General features: G+C 45.8%; 1 protein-coding gene across 1 annotated transcript in view; it reads right to left on the reverse strand.

The window, feature by feature from the left end:
• Positions 1 to 25,926, reverse strand: part of ULK4 (unc-51 like kinase 4) — a 1,855,260-nt gene that overhangs the window by 1,072,845 nt on the left and 756,489 nt on the right. Inside the window, exons 26-27 of the mRNA XM_086941729.1 lie at positions 1,713 to 1,764; positions 1,510 to 1,604 (exon numbers count right to left, since the gene is read on the reverse strand). Of these exons, the coding sequence (XP_086797855.1) occupies positions 1,510 to 1,604; positions 1,713 to 1,764 (147 nt within the window). The remainder of the gene's footprint in view (positions 1 to 1,509; positions 1,605 to 1,712; positions 1,765 to 25,926) is intronic.

Consider the following 25,926-nt stretch of genomic DNA (forward strand, 5'->3'; position numbering starts at 1 on the left):
GGTGGTGTGGGCCTCCTGAGATGGTACCAAAGAAGAAAGCAGGATCAGTGAAGTCGTTTGGAAATCCTAATCTCTAATGCGGCCTGGAAGATGAGCTTGTTCTATCCCATGATGTCCATTCTCTTACAAAATAAATGGATCTGAACCAGAAGAAGGTAGATGTCAGAGGCTTGCAGTGAGAGTAAAATAAGGCTTTGACCTTGAAAAGTGTAAATAGTTGGCTAACTACATGGAGGATAGCGGCCAGACAAATAACATGAAAATGAGACACAATGATTTGGCCGTTGCTGTGGAGGGATTGAATACATTCTTCTGCTAAAATGTGAAGTCAATTAAATTTCCATAAGCCTCTGGTTTAGAGCCATGCCTACTTATACATGGGAACACCAGTGATCACAGTCCTCAAAGTGGTGTCAATGATATCACAGGCCATTAGCAGTTTATGCTCCACTCCGTCTTTGCTAAATGTGACCTGGTAATGGATGAGGAGGAGAATGGGGAAGGGAAACGAAGGGGGGGGATTTACATGAAGGAGATTTCTGGAAAACAGATGCATTGCCATAGAGTAATTAAACAAAAAAGAAAAAAGTAGTGACTGAAGAAGCAAGAACAGTAAATTATCCACACTCTAGGGAAGGGACAAGCACAAGAAGAGGAAGGAAAAACTATGGAAGCTGACGAATAAAGAAGCAAGCAAATTACATTGACAATGAAGCCAACCAATGGTAAACAGTGGGCATCCTCTAAGTCCACTGTACAGTAGGAAATGTCTCAAAAGAATATGCATGCCCGGTCTTATATGAGACGTAAACATGAAGGAGGGATATTGCAGAGGAAGTAGCTGAGAGAGACAGAAGCAAATTTCACTCCATCGATATTGATAGATGGAAAAATAGAAATGGTAAGAGTATTAATACATACAAGAAATGAGGGCTGCTTCCATTTCATGCTCGAGTGCATGTTATCAGGCGTGCCACAGGAGCAGTTTCTGGTCTGCTGAGTCAAACTAGTACCAACAAGTTAAGATTTGGTTAGATCCGGGACTTAAGGGTAGAAGGCCTTGTAGGCATTACCTGCTTTAGAATACTGGATAAAAATCATGAGATGCCATTGCTGAACTGACGTTCTACGGTTCACTCTCTGCAACACTGGATACTTTATGAATAGATCTTGTTTCATGAATGAATATATCAAATTCAAGAATTGAAAATACATTCTTAGTTCTCTCTTAGCTGCCTATAAATTCACAGTTGCGTATTGGAGAAAAGCTATTGTGACGCAAGGCCCTCCTACTTTATTAAATTACAACAATGTTATTTTATCACTGCCAAAAATGTTTGATTTTCAGCAAAAACAATAAAGAAATACTTGGTTTCCAAAATAAAAGTAATGACCCAACCCACGCTTGGTTTCCAAAATAAAAGGCATGACTTGGAACCATCATATTTCAAAGGAGGAAATGTTTCCAACAAGCAAGAGAGAGTTGTTTGATGTGATGCCAAGGCTTACTGTGGAGCGGTGAACTGTCAGCAACACTGGATGCTGTGTTATAGCTTCAAAAGCTGATAAGGTTGTTCTGATCAGTTCTTCCGAAGCCGCCTGGCCTGTCATTAGAAGAGAAACACATATTTTCTGTAAACATGCAGCAAAATCAAACTTATTTAAAAAATGCTTTGATGCTAAATAATGCAAATGCCTCAAAACCACTTTACCTACTGCTCCTTCCAAGTTTGTTTCACCAGATTCAATAGACTTGATGTGATTCTGTTGACAGAGAGGAGAGAGGATGAGTGATAAAATTGGTTTAAAACATGACACTTCAAATACAATAGTTCTAGTCAGCGCAATCTGTATGGTTTTTGACAAATGTTACTCTACCCATGCTTTAAAAAAAAAAGATTTCACAAATTCGCCTTTTGAGCAGAATTGTGTCACATGTTGTATGTGAATTTCATATTCCGGTTTCTAGATCTATATAAACCAATTAAATTGTGTAACAAATTATGAACAAAAGATTGCCCTACACAAGGGAGACCATGAACTCTTCTGAAATGGTGCTTTGTTAAACTGACTCATTAGAGAGAGCCGGGCCTTTAGGAGCGTCCAGCTTTGAAATGTTGAACTCTCTTTGATCTAAATCAAAGTGTACACAGTGGCTACCAATCACAGCCTCCTACAGGCATCAACCACCTCAGTAAACCTCATGACGTTCACAAAGACATCAGAGGCCAAGAGACACAAGTCTGCCCTGCCCAGGGAGATCACCACTAAAGCCTACCTGTATGGCTAAGAAGGCTATAGGGCAGGTAACATACACTCCACCGAAAAATTATGGGAGCAGGTACCACAGCGGACTACACTAGAAAAAAATGGGGATATTGTTGGCACAGCCACACTCACACCCAGGGCAAGTCTAGGGGTTGAGCTATAGCTTGGTCTTCTTGTGACAGAATACCACATATGTTGTATTCCAAGATCAGCAGCAGACACCTTCCAAGATTTCCTTGACGTACTAAAACAAGCATTGGAAAAAACAATAGGTTTCATACTTTAAAAAAAAGAACTCTAGGCATTCACATTTAGTGGCAAAAAAAACAGTTCTGGGTTCTTTGTGCTAAGGAGTGTACATGAAAACGTGTTTGTGTGTTCGCGTGTGTGAATATGTGGGTATATTAGAGAGTTTTCATGGGTGTGATGCAATGAAATATGTTTGCTGCAATCTCATCGGAGCCATACATCCACCCAGTCTCCTCTGCGAATAATACTCTACAAGACGCCCAAGGCAACTCTGCATCTGACGGACACACTGGGTTTCTGGTCCGATAAGCAGAGGTGAATTCTGACAACTCTGCTGGGAAAAGGGACATGAAAGAGCAAAGAACAACAATGAACAACAAGAAAGCAATGAAGGTGGGGAGTGGGGGAAAGTGGGAGAAGGAAATTGATAGCACAGAGTGAGAAAGGCAGCAAGAAAAACAAAAGCAAGGAAAAAGAGTGAAACTGACAGTACCAAAGAACAATAATTGCCAGGAATAGGAGCCGAGGTAAGCAGGACTGCTTCTTGGTGTTCCAAGACCAAAACCAAACACTAATGGGACAATGTAACTTCCCACAAAATGCCATGGGATTGATGGATAGGCCACCCAAGCAAACGCAAACCTTTAAAACCATGATAGATAATGGCTGAAAGTGCAGACTCAAAGGCCACTCTCTCTGCACTATGTCATACATTTACTTTTTTAAAGTATTAGTAGCACAAGGTCTCTCATTCAGCTAAAGCTGCCTGTAGCAACACCTAAACCAATTATGAAATGGCACCCATTAAGATAAGCAAGTAGAAATTCCAGTCTACATCCCCGGTGGGCTAAAATTCTCTTGTGAGCTCCATATCTTCAGTTATATATTGGCGGATATAAACAAAGGGGGCTCTTCATAAAGGTAAATTTACACAAGTAAATCTACATGTGTACGTTTAGTCTTAAACACTGCGGTGCTCAGTGTCGGTTCTGATGAAGCTCTCAGCTGTGTGATGAGGCTTTGCATGGCTTCAAGCCAGTTTTGAGGGAACCTTCAGTGAGGCAAGGAGGCATGCACTCTGATGCCAGTCTAGGATCCGAGAGGCACCTCTTGGGATCAGGACTCTCTTCCGCAGAGGCCATCAACAGAATACATTTAGGTCCAGTTGAGTCTGGTTAGCTCGGCAGATGCAGGACAGCCCTCTAGGTAAGAACATGAGCCAGCTAGCCCTTAGAGCTACTCTTGTGGTTCTGGGTTCAAGGAGCAGGCTAAAGCTTCTTTTCTCAGGCAGCAGGACTGTCACACCAGCATCAGGGCATTCCTTCTTCTGAGTCTTTCATAGGTCCAAAAGTGATCTGATCAGTGGTTTAAGAGGTCCAATATTTACAGTTGTTGCCACCCTTTGAAGTAGGGGAGGGGCTCCCTGTCCCTCTGGTTCTGGAAAGCTCCCCCCTCCCCTCCAGGCTCCAAGTAGTTGAGGGTTGACAAAGGCTAGTGTCAGATTCCTTTGTGTGGCTGTGTTGAAGGCAGCCCTTTGAAATCTAAGTGGGGCATGGAACAGTTCAACCCAAACCATCATGGCAGGATGTCCCATCCTGCCAACACCCAGTCACACTTTTTTCCCACTGTCTGGGAGGAATAAACAAAGGCCAACGGTCAAACTATTCATAGTTATGTGGCCCAGGGCCCAGGCAGCAGACACCAAATAGGACAAGAAAATATAAACTTTCTAAAAGTGACAGTTTCAAAATTGGGACTCAAAGTCTGACTTCACCATTAAAGAGGGTTTTAAATTACAATTCAATTGAGTGTAAACATCCTGTTCCTATTTGCTCATGCTGAAAGTGGCCCTTTCTAGGGTGCTTGCATTCGACTTTATGCTTTTGTCCTTTCCAGTTTTCTGCTAATCTAGGTGCCAGCCTTAGGACTTTGAGCGTGCTTTTCTAATACATACTGGTGATTGGTGTATACATGATTGGCTGATTCAAGTTAGTTGTAAGTTCCTTGGCTAGGGGTAAGACATATACCCAGGCATGTATCCTATGCCCCAGGATGCATATCTTGAATGAAACCTTGACCCTTGGTTCAAGGCCAGCACTCTCCCCAGCAGCTCCGCCTTCCAGACGGTCCGCTCCAGCACTGAGCCCTCTCCAGAGCAGGGTTTGAGACGGCAACCCGTCCCTGCGCCGCAAGTCTCACCTTGCCTGCAGTTTGTCGGTTTTGTAGGGTATTTATCCCCTGTTCCTCATTTCTGCTCCTCACTGTTTGCCTCTCAAATTACTGTATTCTCTGTTTGCCACTGTATCCACGGTATTCTATGTGTGTTCTGTTTTTTTTTCCCCGAGTCCGCTGGTCCGTTTCTTCCCGCCGCTGCTGCCCTGCGGCCCGCCTCCCGATCCAGCCCGCTCCCGCCTCCCCACCTCTGCTCCCGCGCCCCTCCCCTACATATGGCAACCGCTTCGGGGGAGCGCGCATGAAACCTTCACCCTTGCTTCAAGGCCAGCACCTCCGCCTTGCAGCCGGTCCGCTCCAGCACTGAGCCCTCTCCTGAGCAGGGTTCAAGCTGGCAGTTCGCCCCTTCACCGCAAGTCTCACCTTGCCTGCAGTTCGTCCCTTTTGTAGGGTATTTTTGCCATGGTCCTCATTTATGTTCCTCACTGTTTGCCTCTGTAATTTCTGTATTCTCTGTTTGCCTCTGTATCCATGGTATCCTGTGTGTGTTCTGTTTTGTTTTTTTCCCCACGCCAGCTGGTTAGTTTCTTCCCGCTGCTGTGACCTGTGGCCCCGCCCCCAGATCCAGCCTGCTCAAACCGCCCCACCTCTGCTCCCACCCCCTCTACATATGGCGACCACTGGGCGGGCGCGCCTAAGGCAAGCCCGTCTGCACCCGTCCGTGACCGGTCCATGACCTGTGCCAGGAACCCTGGTTCTCCCAGACCTCACCGCTACGACTCAACCACGCACTCATTCCCAGAAGACACGCTGACTGCACAAGATCCTTGCCAACCACCACCCATGGGCAGTTCTCGTGCAGACCCTGCCGCTGATCCTTCACCATCAACAAAGCTCCCCCAACCGCCGAAGGACCGCCTGCTGTACACAAAACTGAAACCCTGACTTGTATCCTCCTCAACGTGCGCTCCCTGCGCCGACACTCCATCTAAATCTGGGAACTGATTGACACCCTATCGCCCGATGTCACCTTCTTCATGGAAACCTTGACCAACGCCACCTCCGGCCCGACATTCCCACGGCCATGCCCGACGGCTACCAGATCCATAGAAAAGACCGCCTGCAACGCCCAGGAGGAGGACTCGCCATTGCACACAAGACCCCCCTCCAACTCTCCACATCCAGCATGAGTGACCCCCACTCCAACACAGAACACCTCCACTTCCAGATCCAGACCAGCCCCAGGATCACGCTGTGCTCACCCTCATCTACAGACCACCAGGACCTCGCACCCAGTCCCACCACTACCATCGCTGAGTTAGCCGCACCCCACGCCATCACATCCACAGACTACATTCTCCTCGGGGACCTGAACTTCCACCTCGAAAACAGCAATGACCCAGACTCTACCACACTCCTCGACAACCTCGGATTGAAACAGCTCGTCAACATGCCCACACACAGAGCAGGTCACACCCTCGACCCCATCTTCGCGGGAGGAACAAATATCCGCTTCAGCCACACCACCCAGCCCATCTGGACAGACCACCACTGCGCCCACTTCACTTTCAACACCACAACCGCACCCAAGCCCGCCCTGCGCCCGCCACGAAAAACTGGAACAAGTTAACAGAGGAGCATCTCGTCACCACACTCTGCCAAGACACCCCAGCGCCACGACCAACACCAACTCCGCAACCAGGGAATTTTCACCGCTGGGTCTCCTGCTGCGCCGATAAGCTGGCATCCCTCCGCCACCCCACCAAACCACGCTCCTGCAGAAACCTAGAGAAAACCTGGCGAAACCAGAAAACCACGGAAGCACGGAACGACCACAAGGAATACCACCAGCGCATAAGAGACCACCAATAGACCTTCATAAGAGACAAATCCATACCAACACTGACAATGTTGATGAACTGTTCAACGTCATACAGCAGTTCGCAAAGCCCACGTACGTCACACCTTCCCAGGAACTCTGCGTTAAGCTCAGCTCTTACTTTCCATCTGAAGATCAAGGTCCTCTACGACAACTTCAGCGAACCAGCACCGGATACCACCCCCATCCGCTGATAAGCCAACCATCACATCCTGGAATCCCGCAACCATGGCAGTCATCACCACAACCATTATGAAAACTCACTCAGGAGCCCCAACGGACCACTGCCCACCACACATTTACACATGGCCACCGCTGCATCGCAACCAAACTTGGACACACGATCAACACCTCCATCGGACCTGGCATCTTCCCAGATGACTGGAAACTGGCAGAGGTAAAACCTCTCCTTAAGAAACCCATGGCCGACCATACTGACCTGAAAAACTACCGGCCCATCACTCTCCTCCCTTTCGCAGCCAAAGTCTCCAAGATACTTGTGAACGCCCAGCTAACAGCCTTCTTTGAAGAGAACTCCATCCCAGACGCCTCCCAGTCTGGATTCCGCAGCACACACAGTACCGAGACCGCCCTCCTCGCCACCACTGACGACACCCGCATGCTACTAGATCAGGGCCACACTGTGGCCCTCATCCTTCTTGACCTCTCTGCAGCCTTCAAAACCATCTCACATCGCACGCTTGCAGCCAGACTCCATGACGCGGGGATACAAGGAACCGCCGTCGACTGGATCCAATCCTTCCTCTCCGGCAGAATCCAGAGGATTCGACTCCCTCCCTTCCTTTTAGAACCCACGGGAAATCAACTGCGGAGTAAACCAGGGATCTTCACTTAGCCCCACGCTCTTCAACATCTACATGGCCCCTCTCGCCGCCATCGTCAGACAGCATGGCCTCAGCATCGTATCCTACGCTGATGACACCCAGCTCATTCTCTCGCTCATGAAGAATCCCGAAGACCCCTGCTCTGGACAGGACCTGGTGGCCCTCCGCCCTCTGGAACCCACCAACCCCTACTGAACACGCTCAGAACCTTGGCATCATCCTGGACTCCTCCATCTCCATGAACTGCCAGATCAACACGTCGCTTCCACTAGTTTCAACTGCCTTTGCATCCTCCGTAAGACCTTCAAATGGTTCCCCCGACTGCAGAAGAACTGTCACCCACGCACTCATAACCAGCAGACTGGACTACGGCAACGCCCCATGCGCCAGAATCGACTGGAATCTTCTTTACAAACTCCAAACCATCCAGAATGCCGCAGCCAGACTTGTCGTCGGGAAACCACGTCATGAGCACGTGACCCAACACCTACAAGGCCTCCACTGGCTCCCCGTCGAGGAGAGACAAGCTCACCTTCAAATTCCTCACCTACGCCCACAAGTCCCTCAACAACATCAGAACCAAATACCTCAACAAGAGAATATCCTTCCACATACCCATGAGGAACCTCCGCTCCACCGACCTCGCACTGGCAGAGGTCCCCCACATCTGCAGAAATCGAACCTGAGGGAGAGCTTTCTCCTACATCGCAGCCAAGACCTGCAACAAGCTCCCTGTGAACATCAGATGCTCCCCAACCCTGCACACGTTGAGGAAGGACCTCAAGACCTGGCTCTTTGACTGATCCAAAGCCGTTTCCCCTCCCTTCCAGCGCCTTGAGACTCTCATGGGTGAGTAGCAAGCTTTGCAAACCCCTGATTGATTGATTGATTGATTGATTGATTGATTGATTGCACCTCCGGCGGCACACAGCAATGGTTGTACCATCCACGGAGGTAGCTCATCAATCGTGCCACAGTTTTGCCCTGGTGGGGTTTGTGTACGCAGGTTACTGTTGTTCAGCATGGCATTTAAAAAGCTATGTGCCAAGGTTCTGCATGTCTCTTACTATATCTGACTTTTCTGTGGTGACAGGGTGTGGTGTTGGAAAGAGGTAGGGCGCGTGCGCGTTACATGCAAGGGTCATGACTGCTACCAGATGGTGTGTTCAGTACAACAGGGCCAGCTTCTCGCATTGGATTATCATGGGGTATTGTAGGGAAAGGCAATTGAGCAGTATTTCCAACGTACAGAATAGTAGCAGTATAGTGTTTGATATCAATGAGTTTGTAATGGCAAATCCTCACCGGTAGGGCGAATGGATCCGACATTATGTATGTGGTAATGTACATTCGAGAATGTGGGCATTCTGATGCTCATTGCTCTGTGCGCCTGTAGGCTTGTCTCCAATTCTGGGTGCTGGGAGGACAAGTACATCTGTGCATTCCTGATAGAAGACCATAAACTAGTGGCTCATGGGAAACGGTGGACCTCTGACTCTGAGGGGACTTTCTGGGATGGTTCCTACTATGTTGGTTTGATGCGGAGGCATCAACACCAGGAAACATTAGGGAAGGAGGGACTGCAACTGGATTATCTGCAGCCTTGCGCTGGCCTGGAGCTGGTCGTCCTTCTTGTAGGGGACTATCAATTGGCGGATTTTGACTGGACGCTGCCGGCCTGCAGCTAAGTGCCAACTGTTGTGTGACACAGGTCCCTAAGTATTCTCCAAGGTCGGTGTTCTGGCCTCTTGTCCATGAGATCCCAGGGACACAAAGGATTTCCACGAGATCATAAGGATCATGCAGGATGTGGCTGAAACGGGTGGAAGTGATCGTTGGTTGGGACCAGGACTGTCCTGAGATTCACAGTTGTCACACTGTGCAGAGGAGTGTGCTAGCAAAGATCAGTAGCCACCTGAGGTGCAAGGACATGAGGAGTGCGGGGGGGGGAAGCTTGCAGAGTCTGATGGACCCATGCTTGCAAATAGGGGACTTTTGCTAGATTGCAATCCAGAATGTGTGGTGTCTGAGGGGTGTTGGGGGACCTGAGTTGGGAGCTGAGACTGTCTTCAACCTCCAGATCGACAGTGCCTGACATCATGACTTCCCTCCAAGGTGCTAGGGTGCTTGCTTTCGTCTTTATGCTTTTCTCCTTTCCAGTTTTCTGCTGATCTACATGCTAGCCTTAGGACTTTGAGCGTATTTGACACTGCCATTCGGTGCCAAAGGGCTGTGCTCCTCAAATACATACTGATGATTGATGTATACTGACATTTGTGGGTAAAATAGCACCTAGACTGGTCCAGGCCGATCTCTAGACGCCTTGTCTGAGGTGTAAATCCAAGGAATATTGGACGATTAGTAGCCGATTTCTCTGAGCCTGAAAGCCGGAGGTGAGTCGGTTTTTTACCACTCAGTGGAGGTAAACTCACAAAGGGCACTTATTTTCTATTATTATTCCTTTAGCACATTGGCCCTATTGACCAATTTGCATATCTGACTTCACATTCATGGTGGCGGGTCTCTTGCGAATGCGACTGGCCCGCTATGCCTTACCAATGTAATCTATTTACTGATTTTGGATGAGCCCTCTTCTACGCAAATGTGCCTGGGACGAATTATCTTTCCAGCTACGTCTTCATTGTCGGCTGATACACCAGAGTTCTTCAGGACCGGTTACAAATCATTTTTAGTGGAATACATAGTTATTTTTAGATACAATTCACAAGGTGAGCTCGGTCATAGACACCGCTTCATAATTTTTCTTTTTCAATGCACATACTGAGATTTGTAAATAGACGTTCTTTTTCTTTTCCCTTTCAAACAGGGCATACACAACAGTCTATTTTCCTGAAGAAGACCCCGCTGCGATGTTTATGAAACACACACTTTGAAAGGGGTTGAAACGTTGACGTTGAACTACTAGCATGTTCTCAGCCTAGCAAGATCGATAGAGACTAAGTAGTCTTGTTAGGGACTTTTATGGGAGCTAGTAATACTAGAAGGAATATGATTTCATTTTTTATGCTTTTGTCTTTCTGTCAAATATTTGTGGAGTATTTGATGTGTATTGTCACAATCTATCACCAGTTTATGTCACCATTGTGAATATATTTTTATGTATTTTGTTGTGTATGTTAAATATTGTCTGTCAATATTAGGTGTTTACACTTTAATTTTCTTAAATACTAGAAAGATTTGATGAATCAAAAATTGTTGTGGTTTCAGTTGTGTGCATCTTATGCATGTGCTGCAAAGTCCTATGTAGATAGAGGGCTATCTGAAGGTGGTCCCAGGTAATTAGTTCAACACACCTGACAAAAACAATTAACTGCTGACATTTGTAGGGCAAGCAAGCTTCTCACAAAGCATGACATAATAGGAAATTGTCTAGAACCAGAATACAAAGCTAGATCAGACACAATCACCACTGAACTAATTGTTACTCATATGTCAGTAACAAAGACCATATCAGGAACTGAAGCCATTATTCAAAATGAGAAGTCACAACCTACTTAACAAAGGGTATTTTACCAAGTCGCGCAAGATCTGACAGAAATGCCTCCTGGTTGTAAGACACAAATGTCCAAATAAGTGATGAAAGAGACCAATTTGAGCTCCCTCTCGAATCGCTAACAGAGCAGTAACCCGGGGCATACAAAATAACAAGTGCAAAATGTTGACAAGGCATTGTGCACACACAGCCACAACAAGATGTAGCTGTCCCCAGTTTTACAATGCTATGTATAGGCAACTAATGGAAAGAGAAACCCTTTTGTTCAACACTTTGAGAGTTTCCCAGAACACTAGTAGTTTCCAGAACTCATATCTATCCATTATACAGGGGATAAGAGTCCGGCAACTCTAGGGACCACACATTATTAGTACCAGGCTAGAGAATGACCTCCTGCTATATTCAGTTGTTCATGATTAAAAAATAAGGCAAAGCAGCCTAGAACACTGCCCTGACTCTCTCGACTGACCATATTGAAGGCTGTCAGAAGGTTTAGAAGGACAAGGAGATATGCATAACCATTGTTTAGTATGCAGTGAATGATATCCATATTGTCAATGTGTTTGTTCCAGTGCTCTACCCTTGGTAGAAAGAGGATTGATAATGTACTATGCGTATATTGTTCCTGCCAAACAAGAAAGCTGTTCTGTAATGTAACAACATGCTTTAACACATTGTTTTGGCAAAGAAGGTTTGTTACAGGTTGAAAAGGTGGGTTGATTTGCATAAGTCTTTATTAAGGAAGTGATTAAGCTCAGTTTAAGAGAATCGGGGGAAAGGCAAATTCAGAGACAACGGTTAATTAGTTGACATCACATCTTGAAGAAGATACTACAGCTCTTTTTATTTATTGTGGCAGGGACCATATCATCAGGTTGTAAAGTTAGCTTCTATCTTTGGCAATTCTTCTTCTATATGGGGAGGAAGTTATCCCAGTTCAGATGAGAAATTGCAGGGAGGAAAATGCATGGCGCTCTGTCTAGACTGTTGCTGAATGTATAGGCTGCATGACGGAGGATCGATTATTGAGAATGACAATTTGGAACTTATGACATTTAACTGAGGATTTAATAGATGTATTCATTGGGCTTTTTCAGTTTTACAATTTAAAGAGTTTTAGGTGTATTTAGGGCGTTCATGATCTTGATTAATCTTGCGCTTGGTGGACAAGATATATTTCTCTTAATTGTTCATGATTTTTATGGTTCCCTTCAGTGTTGAAAGCAATCTGAGATGTTTATTTGAATTCCATGTTCTTTCCATTTTATAGACCCTTTTGCTCTTGCTCAATAAATCATTAGATTACTAAAGATTTTTCTGATTTTGACAGTCTCTTTTTGATTGGTTTTAAGAGGATGATATTGTTAATCATAAATCGTATACCTTTTTGCACTTTTCAAATATTGAGTTTACTTCTATGGATTAATATCAGGAAGTCCGTGTTTAAAGTAGGTTAGCAAAAGGTACTCAGCTAAGTGCTTCTTTAAGGGTAATATTAAAGTGCTCAGATTTATGTGCAGGTGGATGTTGGACATAATAAGAAACTGATCAGAGTACTACAATTCCAGAAGTTTTAAGCATTCAATATTTGGGAGGTTAGTGATCACTATAACTAGTGTTTTGCCCTTGATGTGGGTTGGATGTTTAGAGAGCTGCTTCAGATAATTTTAGTCTAGCACTGAGATCACTGAAAAGATCCAGCAAGTAATGTAGTTTCTCCATTTGGTGTTAAAAATCTCCTACATTAAGTGTTTTGGAAAGAGAGTGTGCCGAGAGGTTCCTTATGTTTTATTACATCTTGGGTGGATGGTAGATGTATAGGATGAAGATCTCAGTTAGTGACAGGCTATGTGTGTTTTTTTAAGAATCAGATGGTGAATCAGCTTGGCTGTTGCTTTTCTGCAAAAATTACGAGTACGCTACTTGAATTTTCAAAAAGGCCATGCGTCATCAGTCTCCAAGAGAAGTTATATCCATCAGTCAAAATGTAAGTGAAGGTAAGTAACTTTTCCTTCTAATGGATATTATTTCCCACAGCTTCATTAAGTTGAACTGCTCCCATCTTTTAAAGTAGGTAGTTTGAGGCTTCAACAATACTCACAGTAAGGACAGAATCACTGCCCTAACAAATTACGACTAATTGTATTCCTGAACATCCTTTCAATAACTGCTTACTTAAACAATGAACAGAATACAAAAGGGCTGCTGAACAAATAGACAGTACTAGCACACCTTCTGAAAGGTCGGAGATAGCCACCACACCTCTAATACAATGTGCTCTAAATTCTGCATGGGGAGAGCTGCCAGCCATCTGGCAAAAGTTACTAATGGTCAAAGGAATCTATCTGGAGTTGTTGGTTTTTTTAACTGCTTAACCAACGTTTGCCTCTTTAGTACCTATAGCCATCTACTCTGAAGAACTGATGCATACAAATATAGTGAAAAAGTCTGCTCCATGAATCTAATCTATGAAGCCTCTATTCATCTTTAGATCGACGATAGGTGTGAACGAATGCTTCAAACGAAATCTCTTGGGAAGCACGAAACCCTGAGGTCAGTTAAGGCCAAAAAGATTGCATTACCTTAAACATGAAAGGAGTAGAAGCCAAACAAGCCTGGAGCACCATAATAAGCTTTCTACACGAACAGAAATAAATAAACTTAAGCTGACAAGAATGAAGAAACGGGAAGGGAGAAGATAGGTAAAACGTACATTCAACTCCTATAAGGGAAAAATAAAGGTTTTATAATAAAACATGTTTTGAAGCCCTTTAGAAGTGCTATATACATCAGGATAGGGAAACAAAAACCGTGAGTTGGCAAAAATCTCCCTTTTGAAATCTATGGCAAATGGTCTTCTGACCGCGAACCTAAACAGCAGAGAAGAGAGGGACCTACTAGACCTGCTACTCACAGCGGCCCTAAAGATAATCCTAACGAACTGGAAAAACACTGCCAAAGCAAACTTCAAAACATGGATTAACTGGGTCACCTTCCTGAGAGGAGCAGACAACATCACAGGCAACTTCTCCAAAGAACACACACCCAAAGTGCTCATGTGGGGCCCACTCGACGATCATTTAAAGACAACGCAATAAACAACCCCCCCCTCTTTTTCTCTTCTTTCTCTCCTTTTTTCTTTCTCTCTTAACCGAGAGAAGCCAAGAAAGAAAGCAAGCACAAATGTACTGTATACAAGAAATACAAATTGCCAATGTATACTCCACTTATATTTTTCAATAAAAAAACTTATAAAATAAAAAAAAAGAAACATGCTGATAGGATGGTCACATAAACATGTAGAAAATACTGACCATCTGCTAGGGAACACTGCTCTAATAAAAGACCTTGCAGCAGCTAATAATAGCAGCCGACACATTTGCATAGAGTTGTTGTGATAACAACGCTAGCCTCCTGAATTCCACGGAACTAACAAGTAAATTACAGGAGTTTAAGAGCTGTGATTACGAGTCTTTACCTGTGCAGGTTGTTCATAAGCATAAGAACCAGTGGAGGTGCAAACCCATCTCTAGCAGGTCTGGATACCCAGCTCTGCATGCACAATTTGGGGCTATCAGAATTACAGAGCAAACAAAAAAATACTTCTAGATAACGTTTCAAATCACAAGGGGAGGAGCAAATATAGAATGCAGATACAAGACCATTCAGGTGAAACGTGTACCGCTTAGGCCCTAAAAGAGAAATCGATGTTTTTAACAACAACAAAAAGACAGCACTTCCTTTGCTCTTCCTTGGTGAAGAGATCTATCTCTGAAACACCCCAGTGCTGGAAAATTGGATAAAGAACCTGACAATTCATGGTCAGTCAGAATTCTTATTTTGTTTTTTTAATAGACATTTTTCAAACAAAGAGGTTACATTACAATGCAACAAGCCAGTTGGATATTGACCAATATAGGAGCAGATATATACAGAGGTATAGTAGTACCGAAATCCTAATACCAACATAAACTTTGTCTACCTTCCACTATTAAAATAATTGACATGCAACAATCATTTATTCGTTCGCACGAATCAGCGAGTCTCAGCAACAAATAATAGTGCATTACCTATCTCCGTGGAGAGGGCATAGCTGATATTGTACATCCTCCTTTTAACCACATGCCTAAAATACTATCGCAGGGGTACTGAGTCTAGAGGTAAGTGTAGGGTATTAGCACGTCAAGTCAGTGGTGCAGTGTGAGTGTCTACCATGCTTGCTACTCCCGTCGATGACTGCTGACCCTGGATCCAAGCTAAAAAACGTTCCCATATATTTCTAGGTCTGGAAGAGAGAGGCATTAGTTCCCAAACTATGCTCAGCTGCGTGTGCCCGTATGTAATATCTCTAACCCACTCTTTAATGGAGGGCACGCATCTTCTGCCCAAATGGATTGCAACCTATCTCTTCGCAAACAATAAAAGGAGGGCATGCAATTTACGCAACTTGGGTGGTGTATCTTTAACATACCCTAATTGGCCAAGAACAGGAGATGGGGGTAGTGAGACGCCCAGGATGCTATTCACCTAATCAAAAACCAGAAGCCAGAATTCAGCTATCTTTGGACAGTCCCATGCAACGTGTAAGAAAGTGGCTGGGGTGTAGCCACAGCGCCATCAGTTGTCATTTTCTCTTATACCCATGCGATGAAGGCTCACTGGAGTTCTATAATATCTTTGCAAGTATTGAAAGCTTATCAGCCTCATTGTCAGTCCGAATTGACTGAGTAAATTCAGCTCTGCCTGTCCACCTCCCACCCTGCTAGATGAATTATTGACTGCCCAATTGGCATATCAACGGCTGACTTCTGAGAGTCTGTCACTTAAGACCAAAACATTCCAAATCACTCTTCTTTAAAGATATTCTGACAGACTGTCCAGTCCACCACTTAAGCGAAATCCTCAGTTCCTGACTGAGACAACTGCCACCCTATAGGCTACTGTAAAAACGGATTTCTCTTGGCCATCACCTCAAGCTGATAATTCCGAGACTGGAATGCAAAAATATTATTTTATATTGTGAAACCTTGCCAGCAGAGGAAACGGTTGCAGCCAGGGCCAGACTGGGAACCAAAAGCAGTCTGGCAGAAATGTTCAAACCAGCCCCTGCTCCCTTCCTGCGTCTTTCTTCCAACCCCTTTCTCTCTTTTTATCTGCTCTGCCCACTACCATAAACCCTGAGAAGTTGGAGACAGAGGAGGCAGCCATCAACCTACAAAAAACATTCACTAATGGTCTCATCCCCCTGGGAAAGTGGGTAAAGGAAAAAGCCCTGGTTTTACTTGCCAATTGCTGTACAGCCCCAAATGAACTGAGGTCAGATGTACTGACCTATTTGGCAGTCACAAATGCTCTACATTGCAAAATATTAAAGGAGCATGTTGTAGGCATCCCATCCAAATTGCGAATCAGTACTATATTGTTAGACCTGGCACCTTGGCGTGAGTCTCCCTTCCACTTTTTGCTGATGTGCCTCCGATGTTTTGCTGGTTTTCCGATACTCAGGGCACTGCGCCACGGCTGATCCGTGCCGCAGTGCAAGTGCTCCCTACTGTAAATTGTACATGCGATTGGTATCCATGATTGGTTCTTTGGATTTACTGTTAGTCCCTGGTAAAGTGCACTAGAGAGTGTAGATGCCAATACTGCTGGTGGGCCTGCAGCGCTGGTTGCGCCACCCACCGAAGCAGCCGTAAAGATGTGTCTGGGAACTGCGACCGCAGAACCCGCGTGCGGTCTCGTACTGTCACGCTAGCTGGGCAAGTGTCCCCACTTGCCAGCACCGACCCTTCCCTTGACTACATATGAGTCACCCCTATGGTAGGCCTGCGGGCAGGGTGCGTTGTAGGTGTAAGGTAGGACAAGCCCTGATGTGCGTGGCATGTCCTAGTAGTGACTTACAACCAAGACCGTATTTCACTATTGAAGGCTACCTGCTCCATTAGGCCAGACTGAGCTGCTGGAATTATTACACCCTATAATCCCCGCAGGCTCAAGGCGCATGGTAGCGAGTCATGTTAGTATGCCTGAACTCAGGATGATAACATATTTCTTGTAGTCAAGTTTATTTTAGTATCTTGGGTTTGCAAATGCTACTTTTAGAAAGTTAGCATTTGCTTGCTTAACCATTTCAGCCCGCCTCTGCTGGTATGTGTATCTGACTGTCTGGGATGTGTGAGTGACAGGGCTGGAGGAATGACAGGTGGTGAATGCGCAGATTACACCTTAGTGGGAGGTAGGAGTGCCTCTTGACTCGAACTGTAGCTGTGCTCGACCACCACAATGCTGGCTCCACCCTCCTGGGGAGCGGCGGATGACTCTGCCGACGCCTGGCCCAGGAAGGGCGCAGCCCCCATCAACAAGGTACTCTGGCCACCCCTGTCCGGACAATGCTGGCTCCACCTCCTGTGGGGCGTCTGATGCGCCTGCCCCTCACACTGAAAGCAGAAGCCGGAGTACACCCACCGGGGTACTCAAAGACTGAGAGTGGCTATGCAAAGGCCCCCCTGGCCTGCGAGAACAAAAGAATTGGCCTATAAAATAAGGAGCCCTGCTCCTTGAAAATTAGATCCGGTTTGGGCCACAGAAGGACTCTGCCCTACGAGAAGGACCGTGAGAGACAAGGAAGGGTGCTGACTCTTGCCTGTGTCTGGTGCCTTGCTGCTGAAGGAGAGGAAGAAGAAAAGACTACGAAAAGACTTTTGCTTTACTTTGTGCCAAACTCTGCTAAAGAGATCTCCAAGGGCTTGCAACTGAACTTGCCCCCTGACCAGCGTCCCAGGACCAGTGGACGCTACCCCCTTGGAAGAAAGCGACTGCGGGTGCTGACCATCGCCGCAGCACCGACGGAGGAATCTCCTCCAAGGCAACGACATCCACCTGACCACCGTGACCGGGACCCAAAGCAACAGCGAGAGCAAAGTAAGGACCGGCCGCCGCTGGCCCGAACACCGTGACCGCAACTGCACCGGGAGCCCGAGAGCAAAGCGAAGGAGGACCCGTCCGTTCCAAGCTCTCGAGGTGACTGCATAACGAGCAGCCACTCACCTGCAAAGACGGACAGTTGCCCTGTGAGAATCCGCAAGGTCGGTAGCCTGCCCGACAGCCCAGCTGTGAGCCCACAGCTGCATCGGCACTTGGCTGGGTACGTCCTGCACTTGGGGACCGTACTGCCACTTGCCACCGCCGCACAGCCGCCGCCTCCAGGGTCGGAGCGGACGACAAGGAGAGGACCCTGCCGCCACAGAACACCGCTGCCCCAGATGACCAGTGACCTGCTCGGCTGAAGAGCCGCAACGATCAGCGACCCCGGGAAGGCAACGCGACGTGGGACAGATCCCCTGGAAGCCGCCGGCTCCACAAGAACTTTGGTTAACACCGGCCTACGGGCCTCAAGAGAACTGCATAAGAACTGTGGTAACCTGAACTGAGTAAACTTGCAACCGTTATCATAAAGTACGTTGACTGTATTCACAAGCCTGCTTAAAATCTATATAAAGATATATATTTTTACAGAATACAGTCTGGTCTCGTTGTGTGGTGGGTTGGTTGTAAAGGTGTACTATTGCAAGTGTTTAACCCTATGTGCCCCAAAGATTAGCCTACGACTGCTTAAGCCACACTACCTAGAGGGTAAGCAGTGGTTGTCTGGAAGGTAACCCTCAGCCCTGACGAGGAAGAGAGAGTCCCTGCTTGTCGCTAGTGTTGCACTGCGCCAACTAGAGCCTCCCCCTTCCTACATATATGTATCAATTGTCTGCAATCGGAGTTCCAGTTGCAAACCATTGAAAAGCTACTGACTTCCAAGTTGGGGTGGTAGCCCATTCAGAAAAAGAAAGGGGCCCCATTTGGATCGCTTTCCCACTCGGAATTGTAGAAAACGTTTCTGAACGGAGTAGGAAGGGATCAAAGGGAAGACTGCCAATACTCAGAGAAACGTTTAAAAATAAATATTGGTTTTTTTAAAGAAACAGCCGAGTTTCCATTATGGAAACGGGCTGCTTTAAATATAAATATATATATATATATATATATATTCACTGAAAAAACCATAGGTTATAGGCCATATATAGTTAGGAATTTGCATTTACAAAACCTTGAAAATTCACTGAAAAAACCATTGGTTATAGACCATATATAGTTAGGGATTAGCCTTTTCAAAACCTTATTTTACTCACACAAAACCATTGAAATTCCATATATAGTTAGTTCCACTAACTATATATCGCGCACCCGCAATCCACTGCTGATGATGTCACATATTACATCATTCATGAGATGGTTAGTGACATCACTGATGACATCACTGATGACATCTCAAATGACATCACTGATGACATCACTGATGACAACATCCAGTGACTGTATGTTTCTGTAAAGTTAAAATATGTCTTACATATTGAAGAATGAGTGGATGTATAAGTGTCTGGATGAAGGATTTAGTAGGTGCATGACTGACTGTATGAGTGAGTGATTAAATGTGTCTCACTGAGTGCATGGGTTAGTGACTAAACTGTTTTAATTTGTGCATCATTATATCTGTTGTTCTACAAACTGCTGCATATGTTGATCAGTAGCTATATGGGTAACTGTATGGGTTATTCATTGGTTGTCCAAATATTTGTATGGGAAACTGAGTGTGTGTGTGTATGGGTGGCTGGGAGGTGTGTGACTCTGTACATAGATGTGTGAGTAGTTGATTCACTATATGTATGGGTTCAAAAGTGCATGTGGAAACAGCTGTATGGGCGGTTGACTGTGCATGAGTGTATTAGTGAGTGAATGGATATCTCAGTGCTACATGTCAAAGTAAGTACATATGTAAAACACAGTACATGTGAGAGTTGACATATATAAATAACTGTGCATAAGAGCCAGTGAATGTGTGAGTGGCTGTATGGATCATTGTGAACATGTATCAGGGATTGTATAAGAGAGTAAAGTAAATATGTGTTAGTATATGTTTGAATAAGTAAGGTGTGTATAACTGTATAGTTGAGAAAATGGAGGTGTGATTGATTTTTTGCATAACTGACTAGGTGTGTGAGTAACTCCATGGATGAGTGACAGTCTGTGACTGTCTGTTTACACTGATTGTATCTAAGGTTATATTAGAGTCTGAAGAGGTTCATGGTATTATCACATGAATGATATCATCAGTGATGTGATCAGTCATGTCAAATGAGATGTTATCAGTGATTTTATCAGTGATGTCATTTGAGATGTCATCAGTGATGTCATTTGAGATGTCATCAGTGATCTCATTTGAGATGTCATCAGTGATGTCATCAGTGATGTCACTAACCATGTCATGAATGATGTAATATGTGACATCATCAGCAGTGGATTGCGGGTGCGCGATATATAGTTAGTGGAACTAACTATATATGGAATTTCAATGGTTTTGTGTGAGTAAAATAAGGTTTTGAAAAGGCTAATCCCTAACTATATATGGTCTATAACCAATGGTTTTTTCAGTGAATTTTCAAGGTTTTGTAAATGCAAATTCCTAACTATATATGGCCTATAACCTATGGTTTTTTCAGTGAATTTCATTGGTTTTTTAATAGCAAATATCAAAAGCTGTCAAATGTCAAGTACGTGATAGGTAAAAACTTTTTCGTGTTTATGCACGCTGATGTGCTTTGAACGCTGCCCCCCCCCCTCTTTTCTCTTAGTAGTACTCTCTCTTTGCAGATAGTGAAGAGTAGTTAACGCAGGCCTTTACCCCCGTTGTAATCCGTCGTGCCTGCTTGTCTCTCCATTTGATTGATTGTTATCCAAGCATTTTCTGTTTTACAATTGATTCTCTTTGGTTCATTCTCTATTTACAAACAAGCACAAAGTCGCAATACTCTGTTTAGTCTTTGCAGATAGTGAAAAATCGTGAAAAATTGTGTAAAAAAATAAAATTAATCGACCAAAATCAGTAGGCCACTAATTGGATCTCTTTTTGACCTCGCTAAAATAGAAATATTAGGAACAACCCTTCATGAGGAATACGAAAATAGTGAGATGAACTGAGCTCCACACCATGAGGGCTGCAAGACAGCTCGGCTCCGTCACCCACCCCGCCCAAAATAACGACAAACCCTATGCAAATATTAAAAATAAATACAACACACCAGCAAAGAAACAGGGTAAAACATTTTATTAAATAACTATTTACATAACTATTTTATACTTTTTATTGCCCGATCCGGCTAGCTCAATCGATCGAGCATGAAACTCATGCACTCTGATAGCAAGCGTTGCTACTGATGCTATGCAGACCAAAACTGGTTTTCAGTTTGTACATTTTTCTAGATTTTTCCATCCAAGGTTGGTTGAGTTTGTAGAACGATGGCTTCAGATTTTCAACATACGGTGTGGTGGCGCGGACTGGGAGGGGGCGCTTCGCTCCTGCCCCCTCCCCAAGTAAGATTTTCATACGTGAAAGTACGTTAATGGTTTTGGTCCCTGAGTTGCTTCAATGTCACTGCCATTCTCAAATGGCATAAGTTCTGGATGTTGGGTGCCATAGTTCAGAGTTCTGAGAAGCGCTTGTAACACTGTCTGAAGCTTATTTCCACCTACTGCAGCTTCACTATTCTCAAAGTAAGTGAGGGGCGTTTGTGGACCTGACTGCATTTGAAAACAATGTGATATGGTACCTCCCTAAACCGCTTGACGGAGGCCCCCGAGGGGCGGTGTGATGGCACGGACTCGGAGAAGACGCTTGGCTCCGACCCCCTCCCCAAGTCTTATAGCACCGGTTTAGCCTGAGATCGCCCCCGACATAGGCGGCCGGCTCCCGGGGTCCGGCGGAACTTTTTGCCTTTTGATGACTCTTCTATTCTGGACCTTGTCCCACAATCCGTTTGACCTGAAGACACGCTGTAGTGGGGCGCCCCTTTACCGTTTTAGTTGCCATTCCGCCCGCTTTTGCTACACTGTGCCTCTTCCGCCATTCAGTTGTTTACCGCCCGCTCTTGCGACTACAGCGTCTCGCTCACCATGTAGTTGAGTTGCTCCCGCTCTTGCGATGCAACGATAAGCGACTGCCACAGGACTCTCAAAATGGCGGCCGGCTCTTCAGATTTGGGCGTGGTCCACTAAAATGGCCCTGGGACACCTTGGAACTCGGACACTTCCCTGATAGGGCTTGGGTCCCATTCTCGAAAGCGTCCCCTCAGCCGTGAAGATTCTACAAAAGTCTTGGGAGCCCCCGACTCCCGCAGGCTTCTGGTGGGGAGCGGCTGCCATGTTTGCTCGTGGAATGGCCACGACGGACCTACGAGATGGTAGTGCTCTCATGCTGACGCCAGCTTTAGTCTGAAACATCCAGAAACACTGTAGACTACCAATTCGATCAGTTCCGGTATAGCCCCAACATGACCCGGTAGAGAAGAACTTGCCCTCCCCTCTTTGACTGATGGTTCTTGTTGCCTGTCCCCTCTGTTGTCATTTTACAGAACTTTTTGGACTGCTGAAAGGGGTTGTGTTCCGAACGCTGGTTGGTGGAGACATTTTGACTATATTCTTGACCTACGTTGTCGCGTAATGCGTTATATGACACGCCGCGTTAGCGCACCCGGAAGTGATCCGGGGCGCGGCGCGCAGCGCGTAACGTAAGCATAACAGGTCATGTGACTTGTTAATAAAACTTTTTATTGGTTCATTTTACTTTTGTTATTTTAATAATGAAAAGCTTGGTCATATGACCTAAAAAATACGCTTTTTATTGATTTCGAACTTTTTTTTTAAAAACATATATGTTATAATATTCCAGGCTAATGTACTTTCCCGGAAAATTTACAACTGTCCTGCAAGTAAAATATATTCCTTTTTCGAGAAAAAGGGCGTTTCTTCGTTCCATGACGGAGCCGTTGAGTAAAAGAGACTCGGCCTGCTGTCTTAGTCGCCGATACGCCTGATTATCAGATTCTTATCGATCACTTTTTGTTGCAGGAGTGGAAAACACAACTGCCCTTGACCATTTATCTTTACTGCGTTCCTACATATTATACCTTTTATCCGTCATGTAATTGAACTGCTTTATTTCACTTGCCTTTTACTGATTCGAAAACAGTGACTAAAAGTAAAAACTTTACCAATGTAAATACTACTACCATGTTTTGTTTTAAAAACCTTTATTGTGAAAATGTCAGTATACAAATACGGGCCTATAACCACGTGGGCCGGCCCCGGAGCAAACTGAAATCGTATATGATGAGGAGACATTTACATTATAGAGGAACGTAACGAGCGGGCCATTAGGTTGCAAGAACTAAGGTGTCTAACAGTTGCGGAATCGGTGGACGTACATTTTGTAATTAAAATACGACAGGGCCACTTACAAAAAAATCATCTAGATATACATTTGCGGGCAAGTACCATGGGTGACGTTAATTCGAACTTTCAATACTACAGTAATCAATAACACATCAGAACTTAATATCAATAGGGATGTCAAAATGTTCAATCAATTCTCGTCCCCGCCCGCCATGAGCATCAAAACTGCATTCATATCTCGCGATATCAAGGTTGTTCAACCAGTACACAACAAGGAGTTACGAGTCCCATTTATACCGGCGCCATTTTGGGCGAGGCCGGGCAGGTCCAAGATATAGTCAAAATGTCTCCACCAACCATCGGCCAGACCAGAACCCCTTTCGGCCCTTTATGCTACAAGATGGTGTCTTCCATTCAGAAAATATTGTTGGCAGCATTTTGAAAGGAAAGATAAACAGCCGTTCTCCTAGTGAGTCTCACATTGTTACATTTAGGAAGAATGTTGAAGAGTAGTATGTGGAAAATCTGAAGCCATTTTTCTACAAACTCTCAATCAGCCTTGGATGGAAAAAAAAATCCTGAAGAATGTACAAACTGAAAACCAATTTTTGTCTGTATAGCATCAACAGCAACGCTTGAGTCAGCTTTGTGTCAAGCCGCCATTTTGATTCAATCCATAACGTCCCCCTGCACACATTCAGGGACCTGGTCGTGTCTTCAGTTGAAACGGATTGTGGGACAAGATGCAGAAAGGAAAAGGAAAAAAGTTCCTCGGGAGCCGGCCGCCTATGTCATGTGCGACCTTTGGCCACACCAGGGCAATAGTGAAGCTGCAGCAGGTGCAAATAAGCTTCAGACAGTCTTACAAGCACTGCTCAGAACTCTCAACTATGGCACTCAACATCCAGGACTTGCCATTCGGATCTTGGCGCCTTGTGCTCGTTCCGACCTATTCACACATCGGTCCACTACTGACATCACCTCATAAGCCAACGGGGCACCCCACGCCGACTTTCGGCGCAGCATTGTAGGATGGCCACACCAGTGCGGCAACTTACTGGACACCACCTCAGTGCCATCCGGATCTCGGCGCGTTCGAGTCACTGTACCGCAAGAGCGGGAGAAACTCAGCTGGACACGCCGTCTTTCGGCGCAGCATTGTAGGATGGCCACACCAGTGCGGCAATTTGCTAGACACCACCTCGGTGCCATCCGGATCTCTGCGCGTTCGAGTCACTGTACCGCAAGAGTGACCGCAACTCAGCTGGACACGCCGTCTTTCGGCGCAGCATTGTAGGATGGCCACACCAGTGCGGCAATTTGCTGGACACCACCTCGGTGCCATCCGGATCTCGGCGCGTTGTGCTGCCTTTGGCCTACTGTAGCCGCAAGTGCGGACGCAACACAGTTGCACGGCGAGTGAAAAGATAAGGGGCACCCCACTGCAGCCGAGGAGCCTCCATCTTGGGGGAGACGCACAGCCCCCACTGACTGACGCGACCTCACAGGCCAATGGGGCGCCCCACGCCGATTTTCGGCGCGGCATTGTAGGATAGCCACACCAGTGCAGCAACTTGCTGGACACTAACTCGGTGCCATCCGGATCTCGGCGCGTTGTGCTGCCTTCGGCCTATTCGCACATCGGTCCGCTACTGACGCCGCCTCACGTGCCAACGGATTTTCTACGCTTTTTGTAGCCCTATGCCGCATAACAGGTCATGTGACTTGTTTATAAAACTTTTCATTGGTTCATTTTACTTTTGGTTTCCTAAAGATGGAAGGCTTGGTCATATGACCTAAAAATAACACTTTTCATTGGTTTAGAACATTTTTTTTCCCCAAACGATGAAAGCCCCACCTTGTTTCTGGATGTTTCAGACTGAAGCTGGCGTCAGCATGAGAGCACCACCATCTCGTGGCTCCGTCGTGGTCATTCCGCGAGCAATCATGGCAGCCGCTCCCCACCGGAAGCCTGCAGGAGTCGAGGGCCCCCAAGACTTTTGTTGAATCTTCACGGCTGAGGGGACGCTTTCGAGAATGGAGCCCAAGCCCTAGCAGGCAAGCGTCCGAGTTCCAAGGTGTCCCAGGGCCATTTTAGTGGACCAGGCCCAAAACCGAAGAGCTGTCCGCCATTTTGAGAGTCCTGTGGCAGCCGCCTATCGCTGCACTGCAAGAGTGGGCAGAAGTCAACTACATGGTGAGCGAGACGCTGTAGCCGCAAGAGCGGGCGCAACTCAGCTGGATGGCCGCCACCTGGGGAGGCCCGTTCACGCCGCCTCCCCCACGCCCCCCCCCCCGGGCCGCCCCACACCAATTTTCGGAGCAGCATTGTAGGATACCAAAACCAGTGCGGCAGTTTACTGGACATCACCTGGGTGCCATCCACATCTCAGCGCGTTCTGCTGCCTTGGGACTATTCGCACTTCAGACCACTACTGACGAGGCCTCCCCCCGCACCACCCGGGACGCCCCACGCTGTTTTTCTGAGCTGCATTGTAGGAAACCAAAAACCAGTGCGACACCCAGGTGACATCCCCTGGGTGCCGTCCAGAACTCAGCACGTTGTGCTGCCTTGGGACTATTCGCACAAAAGACAGCTTCTGACCATTGTTGTTTTTTTTGTCAAAATTTTTTTAAATGTATTTACAGTTTTTGTTCCGTTCGTTATATTTAAAAGTTAATAAAGTTTTATAATCCTACTTTGTTGGTGTGCTATATATTTTTTA

The sequence above is a fragment of the Lissotriton vulgaris genome, chromosome 10, assembly GCF_964263255.1.
Source record: "Lissotriton vulgaris chromosome 10, aLisVul1.2, whole genome shotgun sequence".
Classification (NCBI taxonomy): Eukaryota; Metazoa; Chordata; class Amphibia; order Caudata; family Salamandridae; genus Lissotriton; species Lissotriton vulgaris.